The following is a 16,541-nucleotide window of genomic DNA, read 5'->3' as shown; positions in this document are numbered from 1 at the left end:
ATAAAGCTTATGTATGGTACCTTTTTGGTGAAAAAAGACGGTAAAAGTATGATCCACCTTGGATCATCTGACTCAACGGCCTAAAAGTGTACCAAGTTCTAGGCCTTTACATCTCAGAGCAGTGGAGCTCCAATGTCCACGTTAACCAGTTCCACACCAAGACGCGACATTGGGTGCTGATGGGTTCGGGGTTTAGATCGAATCAAGAATTAAATGCCCCAACCACCATGGGATGTTACACTCACTCGACATTTTCAATGGACCCTTGTCCCTCTACAAAAGCAAATTAATAGTAAGCAGAACTTTCTGCACAGTGTAAAAGCCAAACACACCAAAAGAACCATGGGTTCTGATCAGCACATAGACATAGTAATGCTTCCTTTTATGGCTCATGGCCATCTTATTCCATTTCTAGCTTTTGCAAGACAAATCCACCACCGCACAGGCTTCAACATCGCCATTGCCAACACCCCTCTCAACATCCAATATCTACGTTCCACTCTTCACCAAGATCCCACTTCCGGAATCATCTTGTCCGAGCTCCAGTTCAACAGTGCTGATCATGGCTTGCCACGTAACATAGAGAACACCGAGAACTTGCCTTTGGATCAAATGGGTAAGTTCCTCGCCTCATCTGTATCACTCAAAACCCCATTCCATCACTTGTTATTAGATATCATTGAGAAACAGGGCAAGCCACCTCTTTGTATTATATCAGATCCTTTCTTCGGATGGACAGTGGATGTTGCAAAGAGTACAGGCACCATAAACATTACCTTTACTACAGGTGGTGCTTACGGTACAATGGCTTATATTTCCTTGTGGTTGAATCTTCCACATCGTCAAACAGATTCTGAAGAATTCAGTTTGCCAGGATTCCCTGAAAGGTGTCGATTTCATGTTTCTCAACTGCATAAATTTTTAAGAAACGCTGATGGTACTGATCAGTGGTCCAGGTTTATGCAGTCTCAGATTTCAGGTTCTTTGCAGTCTTTTGGGTGGCTGTGTAACACAGTTGAAGTGATTGAGCCTCTTGGATTGGAGTTGCTGAGAAATTATATCAAGTATCCTGTTTGGACTATCGGGCCTCTTCTACCTAAACCCTTGTTAAATAAGTCAGCATCATCCTCATCAAATCGTACTAGTTTATACAGACAACATGCAGGAAAAGAGCCCGGAGTATCTCCTGAAAAATGCATCCAGTTCCTTGATCTGCATAATCCTGATTCGGTTCTATACATTTCTTTTGGTTCTCAAAATACTATTAGTCCGTCACAGATGACGGAATTAGCCATTGGTTTGGAAGAGAGTGGGAATCCATTCATTTGGGTTATAAGGCCTCCTATTGGTTTCGACTTAAGTACTGAGTTTAGAGCAGAATGGTTACCAGAAAGATTTGAAGATCGAATGAGTAGCAGTAAACAAGGCTTGCTGGTGAAAAACTGGGCACCGCAATTGGAGATATTGTCACACAAATCTACAGGAGCGTTCGTAAGCCACTGTGGGTGGAATTCAACATTGGAGAGCTTAAGCCAAGGCGTGAAAATGATAGGGTGGCCAATGGCAGCAGAGCAAGCATACAATTCCAAAATGCTGGTGGAGGAAATGGGTGTTTCTGTGGAGCTGACAAGAGGAGTGCAGAGTAGTATTTCAGGGGAAGGGGTTAAAAGGTTGATACAACTGGTAATGGACAAGGAAGGGAAAGGAGGGGATATGAAGAAGAAAGCTGAAGAAATTGCAGAACGTATGAGGGCAGCTGTGAGAGAGGAAGGAAACGAAAAGGGGTCTTCCATTAAAGCATTAGATGATTTTGTTTCAGCCATTATATCAAGCTAGCTGTTGCTTCAGCGTGTAATAACAAAGGTCTGTAGCTTTGTACAATAGATCATTATCGTATCAACTATTTTTGTAGTTTTCCTTTATTTTTTAATAAATGGTATTAATTAAATTAATCGATTCTTTATACCCAGTTTAGCATTAAACAAAAAAGAGAAAAGATTTCGCATCCTACCACGGTGCACAGAATCATATATAGCTTGTATATTAAATTATTAATTGAAGTTAATTTTTCTTTTCTTTTTTTTTCTGTCGTGATGTAATAAATAAATGGTCTTGTGGATTATGGACAAATTTTACAAGGAGTTTCAGATATTACAAAGAACATATAACCAATATAGTTAATAAGGAAAATATGGTAAAAGAAAAATATTAAATAACAATTATAAGTCCAGAGATTTACATTCAACGAGTAAATCGAAATAAGAAAATTCAAGTTTCCTAACTCATTCAACTCTTCTTTGGCACCTCTGTATGCAGGTTGATAAGAAGTTCTCACAATTAATAAAAATGATAAATTCCAGCTCTGCTAGAGCTTCTCAACCAGCATCTATACCGCTAAATCAAGTGCTCAGTTAGGTGAAGGAAGCGTAACTGCATTACCAATAGTTGAAACCCAGTCGGGGAGACATTTGGCATGTTGTACAAAGTTGTGAGAAGAGAAGATTATTGTTATGCTATTTTGAGTTCCATTATTTCAATTAATCAGCAAAGGCTTCTAATTCGGCGAATTGGGTCAATTCCAATTTTGATTTACCAGTGACTTGTTTCAGAGCTTTAATTTGAGCCCCCACATTAATAGTAGGTCTGATTCCAGCATTGAATAGATCGGCAGATAAGAATATTTGCTCATCTGTAATGAAAATCACATTAATAGGTTCCATTGGCATCAGTTAATATATGAATAATAAGATCAACACAATTACCTTGAAAGGTTGAAAGTTGTATCTGCCTGCCTACAATTTTTGCACAAGCAAAAAATGACACGTCTGTATAACATTCCAGATTATTACAACATTAGCAGCAATGGGGGGTGTTAGGCTTCGAGCCGTGGTATCAATAGATAGATACAATTGAAGAGACAGGAATATAAGTTTGAATGGCAAGTTGCCTCCAAAAACTCAAACCCTGCCTTTTCTTAAACCCTGTACTCAAATAACACCAAACCCTCTCTTTACACCTTCAGCTTCTGACGATCATTGCCATTTTCATAAGAACTGCCTGCCTCAAGCTTCTCCAGAGGGATTTGTCATGGAAGATGACTCAGGGCTGTAATTCCAGAGTCCTTTCAGCTCTCCTCTCACCAAACCTAATATGACAGCAACTCCTGAAGGAAAACAAAAACCAGAAAGTGAGAAAGGTAAACGGACAAAGAGAGTTAAAATGAGACAGCATGTGCGACCCTTTCTGACAAGCCAGCCAGAAGTGGCCTGGACTAATGGAATATTTAACCGGTGTTACCTAGTGTACAAGGAACGAGATAGAGGAGTGCAGGTTGACCGTGCCCATTCATTAAATACAACCCTAGGTATGTAAAGAAGAGGCCTGCAATATGTGAAATTGAAACATATAAGTATCATCTTGGCTTCACAATAGTTATTTTGTTGTTATCCAACTCTTTTTCATAGTTTTTCAACCGACTAAATACAAGAATACACCTCTGATATTCATTCATTTTCCCAAATCTAACATCAAGGTTATTCCGTACTTTCAACTAAACAAAAAGTACCATGCTCAGCAACCTACATGATGTGCAAAAGGGTAGAACTTGTTTTCCAAGATTAACAACTGCATTTCAGAAACTAGAACCTAATGGCAATAGTACATGTTTGTGTCAACCAAATAGCTTCTTTTCCCTTTAAGAGGAAATCTCAAGAGCATATATCTCTATGTATTACAGTAAAAATCAACCTGAAACAATAAAGCTGGTAATTCCACAGGCCATTTATATCCAAAATTTAATTTGTGTCATTTTGAAACAATTAAAAGGTAAACCTGATGCTTTGGATATTTACATGCCCATGAATCACAAATTTTCTCTTTGAAGTTGAAGTAATGACCAGATATGATGACTTTCATTAAATATAAGTACATAACTAAGCAGATACTGGTCTCAACACTTGCATTTGCGCTAGAAAAAATTTGCTACAATTTGAGACCACAGAACATGTAAGCCAGTTAAAACATTCATTGAAATCATTACTGAGTTAAATAAACATCTGTAAGGAAGTTAGGTAAGGAAGTTAGACAAGGAACAGAAACATCAATCAACGAAACTCAGTTCAAACTTATGAGTAAAGCCTGATGAAACTGTTGAATTTCACAGAGAATATATTACTCTGACCTAAGGTGGGAAAGAAGTCTTAGAGACATAATAAAGAAAGGAAGAAAAAAAAACAATAGCTAATCAAACTATAATGCATACACACTCACCAAACCCATAGCCAATTATCAACCACACAAAATATCCATTGGCCAGATGCTTCTTGTTTTCCTTATCATATCTGAGACAAACAACCAAACAGGGAAATTAATCATGAATCCATCTATAACACAAAGATGAAAGCCCTTCAAAAAAAGGGCAAAAGGAAATCTAAAGACCTGAATCAATCCCAAACTTGTTGGATCTACAACAAGAGTCCTTTCCAAGTTCCTCTTGCAAAAGTAAGAACAATTCAGACAACATCTACTCCTTTCATTCTGCTTGTATAAACATTTTTTACACTCACACATACATACAAAATGTTTCGATATTAAAAGTGGTCCAGTAAATATACTGTGTGCTTGGAATTAAAAATTTATTTATGGCATAGTCCTTTGTCAAGCTCTAGTCAAGCAAGAGCATAATTATTTCAGAGAATTCTAGAGGTGGTTAATATTAACAAATCCAAAACGATACAACAAAATCTTGCCTATTCTGACCCACTGAAACCTGATTTAACTCTAAAAGTCAACAATGTGAACAGGAATCCAAAAACAACCTACACTCAACCTGTCTGTTTGCTTAACATGGTAGAGGGAACATAGCTCGACCTGCTTGAAACTTGACTGCCAATATAAATTGACTCAAAAAATCAGTGATTCAAACTTAATGTAACCCAACCCAACTGATGCAATTAATACTTGTAAGTTCCACAGGTTTTAGAATAAAACAATGAGCCACCTGTAACCCTTTAGCTTTATGTCTCCTTATTGGATTAATCCATGCCATTTGAAACAGAAAATACAAGTTAATACAAGGTATAATCGACCTTCATTTTTGATTTTCCAAGTGCAAAGAAAACAACAAAAGCTAATGCCTTCTAACAACTATAAAAATTTCAAAGTTGCTCCTAAAGTTAACTAGCTAATTCAAATAAAGCAAAATTGCAAAATGGAATAAGCATGGCTTCTAGGACTGATTTACATTGCAATTAATACCTAATGTGATTTTACAGAATAAAAAAATCAATCCATGGTTACAAAAATTATCACTGACTGCTTTAGAGATTATTCTGTTGATAAAGGGACTTTCAAACAATGAATTTAACAAGATTCCTGCCCACTAGAGCAAAGTTCAGCTAGAAATCGGGTAAAACAAAGGTCCTGGTGCTGTGATCTTTCAGTTTCTAAAATTACATGTACATCATTATCCCAGTTATGAAAAACCCAATTTCCATATGCTATGCTGAAGGCAAATATAAGACATTCGGTGCGAAACATTTGACCCCACAAGGGCAATTTTAGCTTCATCCAACTATCTGGGGATTATAACTGAAGTTATTACTGTTGAAGCCTATTGCAAATTGGTCTTATTTCCAATATCTAGCTTAAAAGTAACATCCACCAACTTTTAAAGCAGCTTTTCCTTAGCTTGAAAGCAAATTGTAGCATAAAAGGGGACTCGCGTATAACCAAACCAAGGAAAAAGGTTAATGCCTTGCTAAATCACCATTATATGATCCCATAAAGTACATATGATCCAACAAAGTACAAAGGGGAACACTAAAACTAAGACATTAAATATACACTACAATGGTGTCTGACAAGTTTTTTCTGCTTTCTGTCTGTTTTTTACCCCTTCCATTTTTTTTGGGTCAAATTTACCCTACCATTTCAGAGAGGGCGTTACCACAAACTAAAAAAATTAAGCCTTTTCATATCCTGAACTACAAAAAGAATAACAAAAAAGCAAATTACTGAAATATATGCATCTTGGTATCAGATGATAGTGGCCAACAGGATACAAGAAAGTAGTACCTGAAAGCAAATGCAACAAGCAAACCAGGAAAGAGAATGTCCCCAAATCCAATCATATCGTAGCCACCCCATGGATCAAAAACTCTAGGAACTCTCAAGAGCATGGGAATTGATTCTCCACCACTATTGTCACCTCGAGCAACCTATTAATAGGATCAAAATGTTAGAGATCAAAGCTCATCCTAGGAACGTCACCTTATGTTTAAGTTCTTAAGTTGACTGGTTCTTAATGTTTACTAAAAATTAAAAACAAAAAACAAAAACGAAAGAGGGGCTGGCTGACTTTATCTCATTGAATCAGGAACTTGCCCTGTGCTGAGACCACTCTATTTAAGTGGCAAGGTTTTGGCAAGGAGCAGGATTTTACATTTTTTCTATAAGTATACATTTTTGTCAAGTTCTAGCATATTCAAAATATATTTGAAATAAGCAACTCAAGCATTTAGCCCAGCATTTAGTGCATAACCCATGTTCAAAAAGCAGGTTCAAATCCCCATTTTCCCAAATCACAAAATACAGGAAGAAATGAAAAAATTATGCAGCTAGATTCACCTACCAATTACCCAGTTGACTTAGGAACTAACCCTCAAACACATTGACGTCAAGGCTGGTTAAAAACACTATTGATTCCTTTATGTGGTATCAAAGCCTCCTTGACCTAGCAGTTTAGAGTTTAAATTCAAATTGAGCTTCTTCTAACAAACAAATCTCAGCATGAGTAAGCGATGGGCCAGCATGGCTTATACTTCATAGGGTTGTCCATAAGTATGGTATCATACCATGAGAAGCACATGACAAAAATTCTTAGCTCCAACCAAACAAAACATGCAAACCATCCTTTATTCCATTAGCATATATTTGATTGTGTTATTATCTATGTTCATCAGCACTACTGCACTGGCTAATCACAAGGAAATCATGACACCTTGACTTTCCTAGATATAATTTTGACACTTTGATGGCATTGAATAAAGTAAGAGAGTACTGCTCCATCAGACACAAATATTCAATACTTTCAATGGAGTCAAACCCAAAGACTAGTCAATGCTTTACAATAATTAACACGAGCCAAAGTAAATTCCATGCAACAACCAAAAGGATAAGAACTTACTGCAATCATCACACTCTGATGGAATATAAGTGGTGATAGGAAGACCCAGAAGATGTCATAGACAAATGCACAACAGAGAAGCACTGTAGCAACCTGAGTCATCAAGAACAATCAGGGCAAGGAGTGAAACATAATTCATAAATACATAATAAACTACAACCATAGTACCTTGATATTAGGCAGTCGAGCCAACTGCAAGACTGTTATCATCAAACAGATACCCTATTAAACAAAAAAACAAAAATCAATTTTCACGTAGTCAACAAACGCCAAGCCAAAGGCATCTGAACAATGTTCGAACCTCTAAACAGAAACAACAGCAATCAAACTTCATACTTACCTCAAGTTACTTAAAACAACAGAAAATGAGTAGGCGAAACAGCAGCAATAACAATAAAAAGGAATAATGATCGCTATCACCAAGAATTCAAATATGAGATCAATTTAGATTGCAATCGTAGGATTCTAAGTACCAGTTCTTTTTAACCCCAATTACACCTACCTAAATCAACAATCTAAATTCTGCTGTGTTCTAGTACCATTCACAGTACTAGAACAGCTTCTAAACAACTAACTCTATAATTTCCTGACCTAGATCTTGATCCAATTCCAAACTTTGTAATACTCTGGCAATTTCCAATCCTCTTAACATCAACTAATCCTAAAATTTAATCTCAAAACCTACTTGTTTCCCTGCAATAGCACCAACTTATTGCCAATTTTATACAACCCTCTTTCCTGTCCTACAATTGACTTTCACATACTCAACATATTATTAAGTCAAGATATTACCATTACAGAGAGTGCTGCGCATTTGCCTCATAGAAAGTACGACCAATTCCCAAAAAACAAAAATAATCAATCTAGAATACAAGTGGGGATATGGGCGACTTACAAGAATATCTTGGCCCACCCATGAATATGATGCTTGCCTATGGACAGCCCAGACAACAGCGAATGTCACACAGAATAGCGCAACCACAAGTGAGAGGATAGAAACCTCCCCAAAAAGAGGCAAATTCAGTGTCTTCTGTGGACAATTCCTGCATTTTCTGCTTTTACACTTTTATTAGGAGCAGGAACAAAAAGAAACTAGATCTTATAAAACAGCTATTATCCGGTTTAGCAGCAAAGACAAGCAAATCCCAAGCATACCTTAATATCGGCGTCATAATGCAATTATGCATCCCCTGAAAAACAAAACAAAGAAACAAAAAAGAAAATATCTCAACAGATATCCAACATAGAGGTTGATAAGAGATTATACCACTGTGAAGAAAAAGAAAAAGCAAATAACAAGAAACAGAGAAGTAGGGGAAAATAGCTGCTTCAATAGTGTTCATATGCATGTTGCAGAAACAAGATTTCACAAAAAGATGGTCTTTTCTTCCTACATAACATATGCAGAAAGACAGCATCAAAAAGCAACCCACTCATGCATTTCTAATCAGGATTCATAAATAATATATCTGCCATGGTTACATATTTGGAGGAACAAACACACTTCATTTTATTTCCATTTGACATACAACCATCTACAAATATAACACAGAAAAAAACCAATAACTTAAAAGTGTCATTTATTTTTAACATGCCCTGTCTAAGCATTAGCTAATTCAAACAGGCATATTTACATACATGACAAATAACACAAAACACAAAAAATAACTATGTTACCTGAACACCGCCTAAGCAGAAGAGTACAATCAGCAACCAGACAAACCAAGAGGACATGAAGAAGTAGAGTAGCACCAGAAAAGTGGATGCTGTTATCACAAAAACTACGGCACCCTTTGCACTGATATCAAGGATTTCCTTTTCATCATCATTGCTTATTCCAGCATTGGAAGACTCCTAGTCAAAAGCAGCAAAAAAAAAATCACTTAAATTTCCTTTTGGTAATCAAGGACATCATGTTATAATGATAAAATCAGAAAGAAAACTAAGAATTCAAAGATGCATGAAGAAAAGGAAGAGAGAAAGGAATGCAAAATATGATATGCTTTCCCACACGGCATATCCAAGTAGCAATAAAACCAGTCTTCTCTTACAACCATCTAAGGTCTTTAGATATGATTCCTGAGTAACATGTTTAGTCCAGCAGTATCAGGGTTAGTCACTTTCTTATGAAGAGACCAATTAAGAAATCATCTACAATATATGGGTATAATATAAACCTATATATATATATATATATATGTCATAAATAAAAATTACAAATTAAGTTCACAAGTACTTAGTTATTGAGTTAAAAATGAGTCCTATCAAAATTGAATTTCAATGTTATAACTTATAATATCCCTAATTCCATCAATATCTACAGTTCTCCAGTTCTAACATGAACTAATCACATACAAATTAAATGTTAAAAACTTTTACTTATGCTTCAAGATTTATAATATAAAAATTTGTGTGGAAAACTTCAATATATAATTTTAAAACATATTAATAACAAAAATATTTATGAAAAACTCTAATAAAGTTACTCGTTTTATGTTGAAGAAAAACCGTGACTTCATCACTTCATATTCTAACAGAAATCCCGTTGCAGTGACATGTGCCAATATAAAACATCATAATTTTATCACAATAATCAAACAATACTACCCATCAAACTGGCATTTTAGAGATATGAGAAAAACTATAGAGATGCTAATCATCTACCAACTCACTGGAAAATAATAAAATATCTAAGAAGAAAAAATTAACTGCATACAGCCTACCAGGCCCACCCACCAATTAGAGAACAGTCAATAAGAACTGCCATAAACTTAATTTGAGAGGAAAATATAACTTCAAAAATAGCATGGGCTGATTATGAGCACGAATCAACTTTCTTAAAAGATGCAATTTCCATCAGAGTCATTAATAAGGCTACAATAATAGGTGCTCAAAAGTTTAGGATAACCTAATACGTTATTCATTTACATCACATGCAAATATTCCTTATAACAGGTTAACAAATTTCTTTCTATAAGACGCACATCAGTATAAAGGATGAAACTGTAAACTTCATAATAACGGATAGAGAATAGAAAGTGATAAACCTTTGGTGATAATTCATTATAGCGTTCATTAGTATGCTCAGAAGTACCAAACTCTTGCCAAAGTGAAGCAGTGACAATTGTGCCAACAGCCATTGCCCACAAAAATAACACCGAGAAATCCACAACAGGACGGGTTGGTGCATATAATAAGAATTCCACTGCATTGGAAATTAAGATGAGTAGAAGTAAATGAATCTTCATATGAAAATAAGCTTGAAAGATTAGAAAGAATGTATGCGTCAGGAATGTACATGAACATATAACCCAAGCTAAGAATTACACATGTAAACAAACAATAGCTTAGAGAAGATAAAATAAACCATTATTTCTTTAAGTAACATACCAAATAACATTTAGCAGACAACAAAGAAAAACTTTCTAACTGATTTCTTGCAATTTAAAATCTCTAGAAGCACCGTATCAAATGCCAAATCACTCTTCTCAAAATTGTGAGGAACATTTAGCATTTATTTTGGTCAATATGTGCAAAGTTTCTATAAACTTGATCAATATGTTGGTAATAAAATTTTCAAATCTTAATAACAATTAGACATCATACATCTCACTTTTAGAATCAGTTCAGATAACAAAATTCATAGATGAAGTATTCATCGTTGACAATATAAAAATAATTAAGTCAGTTCAAATCATTGGCAGGGTGAGAGTTGAGAGTTGTAATCAAGATGAACCAAACTGAAGTAATTCATAAACTTATAGTAATGAATTCATAATCTGTTTCAAAGCAAAGGATCCTTTAGCAATGAGTAGGGTTACACAGAAGCAAATTCATAATCGTTAACCTAATATTCTGTGCGCTTCGATGAGTTGATATCTCTAAGGCCCCAGTATGGTATCAAATATTAATTAATGCAATCGAACTATTGTATTCTAGAACCTTATCTAGATTTGAAAGAGAGAAGGCTCCAACAATGAAGTATGAGCAAACTCTATATATTAGTATTTTTATGTAAAATATATAAATAAAATCTTTATTCTTTTTTAAATATTCAAGTGTTGGAAAACTATTGTCCAATAAAAGAAATGAACAATTTACTTTAATAGCAAAAGTGCGAACCTTAAGTAAAACCAGGGCAAAAGCTTGAACCTCATGTGGAGAACCAAAGCAAAAGTGTGAACCTCAATTAAAGTACTAGCACTTATTATAGCAACCAGGTTCGAACTCAGCTGGGAATTGCTGGGTAAGTTTTGGTCTCAAGACATTAGGCTTAATTTGGGATTTCGGGGTTTAAAAAAGAGAATGGAAATATAGACATGAAAACATGAACCTTGTTGGGAATAGATGTTGCAAACTGAAGTAGATTGAAGTGGAACCTGCAATAGCTATTTCAGACATATGATTCTTTCTATCACTATTTTACTTCTGTTCTTAACTTTCAATGGATTAATTTTTAGCCTGCATAACATTCCATCCCCTCAAAGCTTCTGCCAGAAAAGTGCCACACTCAACTCAGATAAGACATTCTAATCTTAAATTCCAAATTGCATATATATAGTTTTTTGCTTGACAATTCAAAAGAAAAAGAACTAATTTAGTGGAAGTTCAGATCATCCCAATGTCGAAAAGCAGAAAGCCACAAATTCTTATATTTAAAGTTCATCGATGAGGGAAATGACATCAAAGATTTTGTTTAATAATATAAAAAATTTTCCTATCTTTTAAAACTGAAAAATAAACAATTAAATAGCTTAAAGTTTGCTCACACTGACACATGTATATGCATGCATGCATCAACACACAAAACCTACACATTGTGAAACACACATATATATAACCCCAAAATGACAATCCTTATATTCATTAATGGCATTAGACAATTTCTTCATTTAGACTTGAACCATTCAAAATCATTACTTCAATAACCAATGATGGTCAAGTTTTTTGGGAAAACGTTAGCACATTCTCTCTAAAGCTGTGCCAAACAATAGGTTAGACATGTTTCTACAATCAACTCAATCAAGTAAGCCTTAATCAAAAGCTAGTTGTGTTTGGCAGGTCTACTATTTTCCTGTATGAAGTAGCCCCGCCCCTGATAAGATCTAGAGACGTAAGTGTATTTAATCCATCATTAACACTTTCTTGACAAGAGGTCCATGTTTCTAACAATCTAGGAAATAGCTAATACATTCTTTTTTTGAAAAGGAAATAGCTAATACATATCTTAAGAATAAAAATAAAAGTAGAAAAAAAAAAGATATATCATGTGAGCTCATGATATCAAGTGATTACCATGTTTGTCTGCCATAGATTTGTTAACCACATCTCCTGCTGATTTTGGAATCATCACAACAGGTATCGAAATATTTAGAGAAGTATCGTTCTCAGAACAAACCATCTTGTAAAGCTCTGGAGAAATTACGAAAAATGGAAGCTTATGTAAGAGGCTGATAAACCATTGCATTCGTTTAATCAATCATCCAAATTGAACTTCAAAACAAATTTAATTACAAATAGCACATGCCAGCAAACAAAAACATATAACCTTCTTTGTCATTTATCACCAGCAAGGCTGCAGCACCTCCTGACTGTGCAACTTTTGCCTTAGTTGTGAAGTCACAATCACCACGTGTAGACAAGGCTACAGAGCCAGAGAGCTGAAAACAGAAAATTCTAACCATGATGCTTCAAAACTTTTCATTTCGCTTACATCAGATAATAGTGCCTATGCAACTATTAAATTTTATTCTAAATTTTAATAAAGTATTATCTCAAATCTTCAAAGTTCTTCCCAAACTTCATAGGTTCCCGTGGTCCTCCCAGAACTTAGAGAAGTTTAGAGCATATGCTTTATAAAGTTCACTATATTTAACTTAATCTAACAAAAATGTGCTCCAACTAATTACAAAAAAGCCAAACAATTCTTGGAAAGGCAAGTTGACCAAAGATTTTGTGAGAGCATGATAAATAGAGACAGAACCTCTGAAGAAGATTTAGAACAGCCATTTAGGGGATTTGAGAAAACAGCAGGCAATTTGGGACTTTTGCTGGCCTCCTCAGGCAATGAAGCTCCAAAGCTTGCAGTTAAACCAGCTAAATCTTCGCCTTCAACGCCGTCAACCCAGACCTTCACCTTAACCTGGATGATTAGAACTCAATTTATTAAGGAATTAGGGTAAACATATATTAATCTTTTGAACTGTATTACTCTAGCATATGAAATTCAGAAGAGCCTACCATGGCAAAAATCACACTCACTACTTCTAATTTATCTATCTTTCTCTAAAATGTGTTTTAACAACCACCGATAAAGTAATCAGCTTCTTTCATAATATTGTGGAACTACCAAATAACAGTACCAAACCTTCAGATCACAAACAAAAACTCAAAATTTTCTATATCACTAAAACAACAGGTAGACAACATTGTTTTCCACCTATAACCATTATATAACCACACCAATTTCCTGCATCCTAAGAACCCACATTTTCAAGGTTGGTCCTTGCCTTCCCAAATAATTATCTTTCAGTACTTTTTACCTAACAGCACTGGTTTGCAGCAGCCTTAATGTTCCAAATGAAAACCTCTCTTCATATACATTTTTGCACTCTTCAGCACTCCCTTGTTTCAAATTAATAGCAACTAGTTCAATTTTTCCTTTATAAAGTAAAAAATAACCTTCAACTACCAACCACCTTCCACTTTATAACAATCCTAAACCCCTTTTTGTACTAATGCAAATCCCAGAAGCCCCCTACTAGTTCGACTCTCTATCTTGTTACAAAATCCCAATCAAGCAGATTATTCGAATTCTTTTTTCCAGAATCATGTTTGCTATAATTTGCCTACGGAATTTGCCACCTGCGGGCATGTTGGCTGCAGCCAATATCCCAACTTCTTTATTTCTTTGGATAAATCAATATCCCAATATACCCAACTTCAATTCTATTGTCAGTGAAAAATCCTACAGAAATCAAAACTCAATCTATCCAAACCAACATTTCTTTCCATTGGTTTCTCCAATTAAAGAAAAAGGCAATAATTTTATTCTCTCTATTTATCTCTATCTCCTTCACTCAGACCCTTAAAATTCAAAAAAAAAAAAACCTTAATGGAGCAAATTAAATTTGGAACTATTCCGAATTATTTCGAAATCCAGATCGAAAATTAACCAATTATATATAGAACAAACACAATGCCAAAGCATTTAGAAATGTCGTAAATAATAATGAAAAAATGAAATTGATTCAAAATTACCAATTTGAACGGATTGTTACAGGAAGGTAACTGGGGGCCATCGTCCTGGGAGGCACCGTCGGCGGTGGCGGCACCAGCAAATGACAGAGCCAAGAGAAACAACAAAGGAAGAGCCGCCGAAAAGCGGCGTCGGCTTCCCGGAGGAAACGACATGATGGTGGGGTGGAGCGAAAGAGAAAGAGAAAGAAAAAATTGAAAATAAAATTTTTTTTTCTTTCTCTTTCCTGAAGGAAGGAAAGGTTGATGAGAAATGGAGAGGGGAAATTTTGATCTTTTTCTTTAGTAGTTGGATTTCTTTTTCAATATTCTCTCTGACCACGTTGGCGGAAAACACGTTCCGTTTGTAAGTAAACCGACAGGTTCGGTGTTTGGGACTGCGAAGGGCGGTTTACGTGTAATTTTTAACGATGGATTGGCATAACCTTTTCATTTTCCCTTTGTTTTATTATTTGGTTAAAAAAAAAGCAATAACTTGGTTTGCTGGGTGTTTGCTTCAAAAGGGAGGGGACAACAAAGCTCTTTACCTCACATTTCACACTTGTTTAGTACCTTGCCTATGTTTTTATCACTTGCATGTCCACCCTTAAGTAATTTATCTATAATTTAAAGAAAAAATAAGTCGGTTTCTATTTATATACTTAAAGATATATATACATATATTGATAATTTTATTTTATAGAATTATTTTACTCTAATTTTGTTATTAAATATTAATTAAGTTCTCAATTTTTAATTATAATTTATTTATTTTTAATTATTTTTATAATAAAGTTACTTTTAAGTTAGTTATTTTAATTTTATGTTATTTCTTTTAATTTGTTTATTATTGATTAGTTTTTATATTTTTTGTAAGATTAAAATTAATTAAACTTAATTTTAAAAAGTAAGGTGTTAAAAGAACGAGAATTTGCTTGTATATGATTTAGTATTTTGGCCATATATCGAGCTACAGAACTTTAAATGATGCAATTCTTAGACTATTAGAAAGCTAAGAGACAGAGCTACAACTTTGATGAATATCACTTTGTCCAGTTCTACTTTGAAGATAGAGAAAATCGCATCGGAAAATGACTGGATGTACTGTATCGAAAATAAAAATTTGTAAAGATTAGTAATTGATTTTTGGACCTTTTATTACACTTTTTAGCCCAATTAAATCTTAGGTCAGCTTAAGAAACTTTAGGTTTAGTCTATTAGTATAAATAAGATATGTTTAACAACATTAGACGCACAACTTTTGAGAGATTCAATAAGTTACAAGTTGAGGCTGAAACTTAGATATTAAGACGGCAAATATTGTTTTGTTTTATTCCTTAGCTTTTATCTTTCTTTATACTTTAAATGGTTGAATTTTATTCAATGTTATTTATTTTATAAATCATGAGTAGCTAAATTTCTTTTTTTAGTATTGTAATTAAACTCACATGTAGTCTAAATTTTTAATCTCTTTCTTACTTATTTATAATGAGATTTGAATTGTTTATTTCAATTTGTTCTTAATGCATTTAATTGCTTGGTCACCAATTAAATTAATCTAGGAACCTAAATAAACTTGGAAAAAAAAGTTTAGAGTAGACTAAAATTGAGATAGTGTATGATCATATTAATTGATTTGCGTATAGGATAAGAATATACCTATAGGTCATATGTAGCCAGATTAGAGCCTGAACTTAATGAGTCTGTTTTAATTTCAATTCACTAGGGATATAGTGTTTTGATTAAAATAGATATTTTTATAGGACGAGTCGAGAGACCTTTATAAATAATAGAGGACTCTAAATTAGCAATTCAATCCATTAAAATAAGTTAAAAAATAGATGTAAGATTTAGATGAAATGTGAGGAATATTGTAATCTTAAGCTTGTTTGATTTGACATTTTCTAAAGTTATTATTATTTTGATTTTTTTTGGTTGGTTTTAATTTTAATTAATTAATTTTAGTTAATTAATTAATTTTGATTATTTGAATAAGATTAAATTGTTCTAATTTTAATACTTAGTAAAGTTTTAGATCAATTCCTTGTGAGATCGATATCCTGCTTGCTAATATACTATCTATTCGATACGTATACTTGCGTAGCAAGATTTTAACTGA

The 16,541-nt window shown here is 34.1% G+C and overlaps 2 protein-coding genes across 3 annotated transcripts; one reads left to right on the top strand and one right to left on the bottom strand.

Moving 5' to 3' along the window:
- LOC18602501 (UDP-glycosyltransferase 92A1) lies at positions 12–1,922 on the top strand. Of its 2 annotated transcripts, XM_007033919.2 has the most exons (2): positions 12–616; positions 719–1,922. In XM_007033919.2, the coding sequence occupies exons 1-2, from the start codon at positions 214–216 to the stop codon at positions 1,834–1,836; spliced, it is 1,521 nt and encodes a 506-aa protein (XP_007033981.2). In that variant the 5' UTR covers positions 12–213; the 3' UTR covers positions 1,837–1,922. The 2 variants fall into 2 exon arrangements, with proteins under 2 accessions (XP_007033981.2, XP_017975231.1); XM_018119742.1 differs by having other exon boundaries at positions 12–1,922.
- On the bottom strand, positions 2,736–14,797 carry LOC18602500 (signal peptide peptidase-like 2). The gene is made up of 14 exons (XM_007033916.2): positions 14,447–14,797; positions 13,170–13,328; positions 12,735–12,846; positions 12,482–12,598; positions 10,234–10,391; positions 8,864–9,040; positions 8,342–8,376; positions 8,082–8,238; positions 7,355–7,408; positions 7,187–7,279; positions 6,076–6,218; positions 4,270–4,340; positions 3,298–3,381; positions 2,736–3,163 (listed from the first exon to the last, which is right to left on the bottom strand). The coding sequence occupies exons 1-14, from the start codon at positions 14,597–14,599 to the stop codon at positions 3,063–3,065; spliced, it is 1,614 nt and encodes a 537-aa protein (XP_007033978.2). The 5' UTR covers positions 14,600–14,797; the 3' UTR covers positions 2,736–3,062.

The sequence above is a fragment of the Theobroma cacao genome, chromosome 4 (genome assembly GCF_000208745.1).
Source record: "Theobroma cacao cultivar B97-61/B2 chromosome 4, Criollo_cocoa_genome_V2, whole genome shotgun sequence".
Lineage (NCBI taxonomy): Eukaryota > Viridiplantae > Streptophyta > Magnoliopsida > Malvales > Malvaceae > Theobroma > Theobroma cacao.
This window is presented reverse-complemented; position numbering and strand designations above follow the sequence as displayed.